The 7867-nt window shown below is 35.9% G+C and overlaps 1 protein-coding gene across 1 annotated transcript; it reads left to right on the forward strand.

Moving 5' to 3' along the window:
• Positions 1 to 627: 627 nt before the first annotated feature.
• LOC135232593 (olfactory receptor 4K1-like) lies at positions 628 to 1712 on the forward strand. The gene has a single exon (XM_064292242.1). The coding sequence runs from the start codon at positions 628 to 630 to the stop codon at positions 1552 to 1554; it is 927 nt and encodes a 308-aa protein (XP_064148312.1). The 3' UTR covers positions 1555 to 1712.
• The last annotated feature ends 6155 nt before the right edge of the window (positions 1713 to 7867 follow it).

Below are 7867 nucleotides of genomic sequence, written 5' to 3' on the forward strand. Positions count from 1 at the left end.
ATGATTCTTTATTTCAAGACCATTAATCAAGGCTACTTAGCCTTGCTTTCAAGATAAATTATATCCACAAATTACATCCTGATCTACCATTCCCAACTTAAATTTTATTCTTTCTTAACATGCACCCTGTCCTCCAGGTAAAAGTCTTCCGCGTTTTTACTTTTGTATTTTTCTTCCTATTACTTCCTCTGCCTGAAATAGACTTTCTTTTTTTGTCTGGTAAATTCCAAACTATTAAAAGTTTTAATTCAAATAATCCCTACTCCATGATACCTTATTTAGCATAGAGTAATCTCTTTCATTTTGCTAATATTTATGGTGTTAATGTACCACTCATTTATATCTACCTATTTCTGATTTCGTATTATTCATTTTTCAATATGTGTATCTTACCTTTTTAGTTATAATAGGAGCCTTATCTGTTCCTTTTTTCCTCACCCTTCTCCCATTTCCCATCATCTTCACAGGGATTTAAATAGCAGTCAATTGATATCCGTATTTCATTAAGTTGAATTGACTTAACTGAAAGCTTATATTTATTTTTTATATAATCTAGTTATATTCTGTTGTGAATCATTGTGATATGCTCCTGATTTTCTTTCATTTAGGTGACTGTGCATTGGACACATGGCTCACACAAATGAATCAATGGTCTCTGAGTTTGTGCTGCTGGGACTCTCTGATTCTTGGGAACTTCAGATTTTCTTTTTTGTAATCTTCTCTATAGTGTATGTGGCATCTGTGCTAGGCAACATCGTGATTATTGTTATTATTTCTTCCGACTCCCATCTAAACTCTCCTATGTACTTCCTACTCAGTAATCTTTCTTTCATTGATATCTGTCAGTCTAACTTTGCCACCCCCAAGATGCTTGCAGACTTTCTTGTTGAGCATAAGACTATCTCTTTTGAGGGTTGCATGGCCCAGATATTCCTTCTTCACAGTTTTGTTGGGAGTGAGATGATATTGCTTGTAGCTATGGCATATGACCGATTTATAGCCATATGTAAGCCCCTGCACTATAGTACAATCATGAACCGGAGATTATGTATAATTTTTGTATCAATTTCCTGGGCTCTGGGTATTCTTCATTCTGTGATCCACTTGGCTTTTACAGTGGATCTGCCATTTTGTGGCCCCAATGAGATAGATAGCTTCTTTTGTGACGTTCCCCTGGTGATAAAGCTGGCTTGCATGGATACTTATGAAATGGAAATTGTGACCCTAAGTAACAGTGGCCTTATATCATCGAGCTGTTTTCTGGCTTTAATTGTTTCCTATGCCATCATTTTGATCACTGTCAAACGCTGGTCCTCCAGTAGGTCTACCAAGGCACTGTCCACATTAACTGCCCACATCACTGTGGTGATTCTTTTCTTCGGACCATGCATTTATTTCTATATATGGCCCTTTAGCAGACTTTCCGTGGATAAGTTCATTTCTGTGTTCTATACTGTTTGTGCACCGTTGTTGAACCCCATTGTCTACTCTCTGAGGAATGAAGATTTTAAATCGGCCATGAGAAAGTTGAGAAACCGTCATGTGAACTCCTGAAAAAACTATGGAACCAACATGAGGGAGGATAATCTTGAACGAGAATGAAAAACCTCCAATGGATCACAGCATTGTGCAGCCATCTGCGCTAATGATATGATTTATTTAGTGATGGAATTGCTATTTTGCCCTAAATGCATGGGAATTGCATAAAATTCTAAATTGCAAGTTGTATTGAAAATATTTAGTAATACTTTCAAATATAAAAGGCTATTCATGTCCCTAAATTTGTGTTATGAGCATTGGTAATGCAATGGTTAAGTGCTCAGCTGCTAACCAAAAGGTCAGCAGTTTGAACCTACCTAATGGCTGTGCAGGGGAAAGACCTAGTGACCAGCTTCCATAAAGATGACAGCCTAGGAAACACTATAGGGCATTTCTACCCTATCCTATAGGGTCACTATGAGTAGGAATTGACTCAACGTCACAGCATGACAAACTTATAGTTCTTTTTGAGTATATGATATTTTTATACACTGCAATCAATACATAAGAGCCAAGTAAGTTTCTGATACCCACAATCAACTTATTCATAGCATTACTCCACATGTGGATGGTGTGGAAAAATTATTATGTTTCACAACATGCATTTCACCTTATTGATACACATTTCTTAGATTATCTTTTTCTTCTGTGTTGGCTATGTTGGTTACCTAAAATTTTCCCTATTTATTGCTAATAAGACATAAACGCTCTTATAAAGTTTTTCTGTTTTCTTTTAGATTTCATTTGGCATGTATTTTTACTCAAATGTCTAGGTTTTTCTAGATATTTGATGATATTAGCAACATATGTATCTGTTTTTCAAGGCTACTTCTTTTGTAAGTAGTGTACATTGCAAATATCTTTGAGATTGCTTGCAAATATATAAGATGTTGAATATTTAAATGAAAAGCAAATGTTAATCCCATGTTTCTGAAACTTACAAATGCAAAAAGTGACAAAAATTAGTAGTGACTTAGAACTGAATCTGGAATCTATTCTTTCATATTTCTTGAAAGCACAGGAGGGCAGGTACAATTCACATATAGATCTAATATTAAAGATCAAAAACATCTATTAAATATTGTTTCATTTGCTATCCAAAATTTTTCTGTGTACTTCTCACCTGAAAAAGGTCTTGTAACAGAAAGACTAAATGTATTCTAACAATGAAAAGAGAATTTCTTAACAGAATATAGAAAGCCTTCAACTGTTACCACTCTGAATTCAGTATTTTAACTGTACAATAAGACATAAACTAGTGGTTATGTGAATATATAGTAACTCCACATGCTAAATTCTGTGCAAACTAATTTTTGATATAAACACACTTGCTATATAGTTAAGGTTTGTAGGAACTTCAGATATTTAATCTATCTCATTATTTCATTTGTGCAATGTTACACATGGGTAATAATCTTTTAACTTGATTACCTATTGTATATTTTTATACAGTACTGAAATCATTGTAGACATAAAATAAACATTAAATCAATTGTGAAATTGTTGGTGGTATTCTCTCTTTCTCTCTCTTTTTTAAACTCATTCCTACTGGTTAGAATATACAGAGTCACTGTACCAAAAAGAATTGGTTGACATTCAACCATTTAAGGAGCTAGCATATGATCAAGAACCAACAGTATTAAAGGAAAAAGTTCCAACTGCACTGAAGGAACTGGCAAAAAAACAAGGCTACGGGAATTGATGGAATACCAAATACAAATGAATACAAATACCAAATACAAATGGTTGCAAGGTTGCAAGTGCTCACTTGTCTATGCCAAGAAATTTGAAAGATAGCTGTGTGGCCAACCAACTGGAAGACATCCATATTTGTGCCCATTCTAAAGAGAGGTGATCCAGCAGGATGCAGAAATTATCAAACAACATCACTAGTATCACACATAAGTAATATTTTCCTGAAGATAATTCAGTGTTGCAGCAGTACGTTGACAGAGAACTGTCAGAAATTCAAGTCAGATTCAGAAAAGGATGTGTAATGAGAGATATCATTGCTGATATAAGACAAATCTTGGCTGAAAGCAGAGAATAGCAGAAAGACGTTTACTGGTGTTCTATTGCTATGCAAAGGCATTCAATTCTGTAGATCATAACAAATAATAGACAACATTCTGAAGAACAGGAATGCCAGGACACTTAACGGTGCTAAGTGAGGAACCTGTACATAGACCAAGAGGCAGTTCGTTTGAACAGGGAACATGTGTGTCAGGGTTGTACTTTTTCACCATACTTATTCAATCTGTATGCTATGCAAATAATTCCAGAAACTGGACTGTATGAATAAGAATGTGGCATCAGGATTGGAGGAAGACTCATTAACAACTTGTGATATGCAGATGATGTAACTTTGTTTGCTGAAAGAGGACTTGAAGCACTTAATGATGAAGTTCAAAGACTACAGACTTCAGTATGAATTACACCTCAGCGTAAAAGAAAACAATAATTCTCACAACTAAACTGATAGGAAGATCATGATAAAATGAGACAATATTGAAGATGTCAAGGATTTCATTTTACTTGGATCCACAATCAATATCCATGGAAGTAGCAGTCAAGAAATCAAACAAAGCATTGCACTGGGCAAATCTTCTGCAAAAGGCCTCTTTAAGGTATTAAACAGCAAAGATATCTGTTTGAGGATTAAGGTGCACCTGACTTAAGCCACAGTATTTTCAATTGCCTCATATGTATGCGTTGTATGGACAATGAGTAAGGAAGACTGAAAAAGAGCTGATGCTTTTGAATTATGGTGTTTGCAAAGAATATTTAATACACCATGGACTGCCAGGTACAAATCTGTCCTGGAAGAAGTACAGCCAGAGTGTTTGTTCCTTAGCAGCAAGGATGGTGAGAATTTGTCTCACATACTTTGGACTTCTTATCAGGGAAGATCAGTCCCTGGAGAAAGACATCATGCTCATAAGGGGCCAGTGAAAAAGACGAAGATCCTCAATGAAATGCATGACATGGTGGCTGCAAGGGTGGGCTCAAACACAGCGACGATTGTGAGGATGGCACAGGACTGAGCAGTGTATCGTTCTGTTGTATATAGGGTTTCTGTGAGTTGGAACCAACTAGACAGCACCTGACCACAAAAACAAGAACAAGGCGCTACAGCAAGCATCATAAAAAAAAAAAAAAAAAAAATTTTTTTTTTTTTTTAGTTGACCGTAAAACAGTGAAAGTGAAGTTCTTTCTTTTCCTGACTTTTGTGTCTTCTCTCACTTTTTTTTATTTTTCTATCAGCCTTTTGTTTAAAGGCTTTTAGATTTTGATGACCTCTTCAACTTTTGGTTCTATTGATTTTGTTTATTGTTTCTATATTTCATTGTTTTGTCATATTTATTATTTCTTCTCTTTTTTTCTTGTATTAGTTTTAGTTTGCTCTTTTTTTTTCTTCTAGTTTCTACAGGGGAAAGTTAGGTTACTGATCTGATATTCTTGTTTTAAAGTATATTTTGTCTGATATTAGTATAGCCACTCCCACTAGCTTATGGTTATTTTTTGCATGTTGTACCTTTTTTTCCACACTTTTAATTTCAACCTATTTGTATCTTTAATCTAAAGTATACCTCTTGTAGACAGCATATAATTGGAGATTATTTTTTATCCAGGTAATTTGTTTTTGTTTTGAAGTATTTGCAATTAATATAATTATTGATATGGTTGGATTTACATCTACTAATTTCCAATTTAATTCTATATGTCTTTTATATAGATACATAGAATTAGTTTTTTTTTTTTTTTGCTTATTTGTTCTTTATGGCTTTTTAAAAGTTAGTTATTTTCTTGATTACCCTTTTAATTTTTTGTTGGTTTGTAACTTTAATTTTTTGAATTATTTCCTTTCTGGTCGTACTTGCAATTATACATCTTAACTTCTCTTAACCTACTTCAAATTAAAATTACTTTAAGGTGGGGCAAGGTGGAGAAGTGAGTGGATGCTCAGATCTACTCCCCTAACAACTAACTCACTGAACAAAAAATGAAAGCAAGTACAGGCTGAAATTTCAGAACTCAGGACAGCAGCTGAGGAATCGGAGAATCGGAGCGAGTCCAGAAGCAGGGGAGAGGAGGGATGGGATCAGCACACAAGCCAGGAGATCGTACCCACTAATATGGGGAGCACTAGCTTATTGCAGCCATTTTGGGATGAGACTGGGTAGCACCCTAAACAGAGAGCACAGAAAAGGAGCTTATGCAAGGAAGCACTAGCCAGATTTTTAAGGTGGCACAAACTGGCTGTGGGACTTCACAGTTTGAAAAAGTGGCAGGGGTGTAGGAGGACCATACGCCTGTGTAAGAGTACTGTGAATTTCTGTGAAGCCCTAAATGGTTGGGCACTAGAACCAGGAAGAGATATAAGAGCTGCAGGGCAAGGAGAACAGTTCAGACTGACAGGCACAGAGGAAGCAGATGCAAGCAGGTCACCTTGGGTAGTGGGCATGCCCAAGCAGTGTTGCCAGTGAGGGAAAGGCAAAAAGAGCCACTCACCTTTGCTACAATAAAGTCGATCCCCAGATCTCACATCAGTGGATGTATCCACCAAAACCTCCCCATCCCACACATGTGTATTGAATTCAAGAGGCCAAGCATCCCAGATCTACTGAACCAAAACCTTGGGGGGAAAAAAACCCTAAGGAAAGGAGTGCCACCTAGTGGTTCTCAGGCGAAAACACAAAACCTGCTGCTGCTGAGACATTCTAACGGAGAACCTGTGCAGTAAGGGTAGCCACCTCATATGGTTCCCAGGTCTGTCAGTATTGGAGGGGGCGGTCTGCCACATTGTTGGCCAGTGGAGTGGCCGGTGGGTACAGGCCTTGGCTTTATAGTTGGCAGCCTCATGACTGGCTGCTACACCACCAGAACACCCAAACAGAAAATTTCCCACACATTAAATAGAATAAAAAATTTAAAGAAAACATAACAAAATTGTTAAAGTCCAACAAAAGCTAATAAAATACACAAAATCATAAGAGAAGAAGGAACAATCAGAAGCAAAATATGGAGAAGAGGAAACCTCTCCTATGGAGGCCAGAATAATGCAAAGAATTGATAATTTTCAGAGTATGGTGCTAAATATGTTTAAATCAAGAAAAAAAATCACAGAAAACAAACTAGTGGACTTCAGAAAGCAAATGGAGAAACAAAATGAGAAACTTAACAAGGAAATTGAATACACTAAAAAAATACAGAGAGAATTACTGGAACTAAAGAATAAAAATCTGAATTAGAAAAACCAAGAGACACGCTTGACAATGGAGTTGAACAGATGGAAGATAGAATGAGTGAACTAGAAGATTAAAGAGCTGAATTTATTATGTCTCAAAAGAAACATAATAAACAAGAGAAATGAACAAAGAATTGTGAACAAACCCATAAGAAAATGTGAAATTCAATTAAGAAATCTCACATTGGAGTTATTGGAATCACAGAGCACCATGACAACATTAGAGGCTCAGAAATAATTTTCCAAGAGATAATCAGAGAGAATATCCAAGGTTGTAGCAGAGAACCAAGCCAGCAAATACAGGAAGCTACAAGAATCCCAATCAGAAGAGACACAAAAAGATCAATTTCATGACATGTTCTAATAAAATTCTTGAAAACCAAAGACAAGGAGAGAATTCTGAAAGCAGCAAGAGAAAAACACAATTTAACATACCAAGGCCTTACAGAAGCATCAGTGCAGACTTCTACCCAGAATCTCTAGAGGCCAGAAGACAATGAAGCCACATGTATAAAATACTGAACAACAACAAAAACTGCCGACCAAAAATATTTTACCTAGCAAAGCTGTCATTCAAAAATGAGAGGGGTAGTAAAGATATTTCCAAACAGAAGCTCTGAGAATTTGCCACTACCAGACCAGCTTTACAAGTATTACTCAAGGGAGTACTCCAGAGGAAAAGCAAGAGCGTTAAGAATTCAATACAAACTAAACCTGTTGCATATGGATTGTATATTGGTGTTAATGGAGACACACCAACAGAAATGGGGAAGGGAGGAGCATATTGGCAACAGATTTATTATGTTAAGCTTGTATGTTAACAGTTATTCACATGCTAGACGTTGTAGTAAGTCATGAAATGTAACATATGTGATAACCACTAAGAAATCACCAAGAAGAAACACTTAGAGAAAAGAAATCAGTTAACAAAAAGCTCATCACAAGAAAGCACCCAAATACAAAGAAAAAATCAGAATAATAAAGAAGACACAAAATAGTCAAAAAACAAAATGAGTGAGGTAAATACTTTGTTTTCAGTAATAACCTAAATTGTAAATGGTCTAATCAACACATGCAAAA

Source organism: Loxodonta africana, chromosome 10 (genome assembly GCF_030014295.1).
Source record: "Loxodonta africana isolate mLoxAfr1 chromosome 10, mLoxAfr1.hap2, whole genome shotgun sequence".
In the NCBI taxonomy this organism is placed as follows: Eukaryota; Metazoa; Chordata; class Mammalia; order Proboscidea; family Elephantidae; genus Loxodonta; species Loxodonta africana.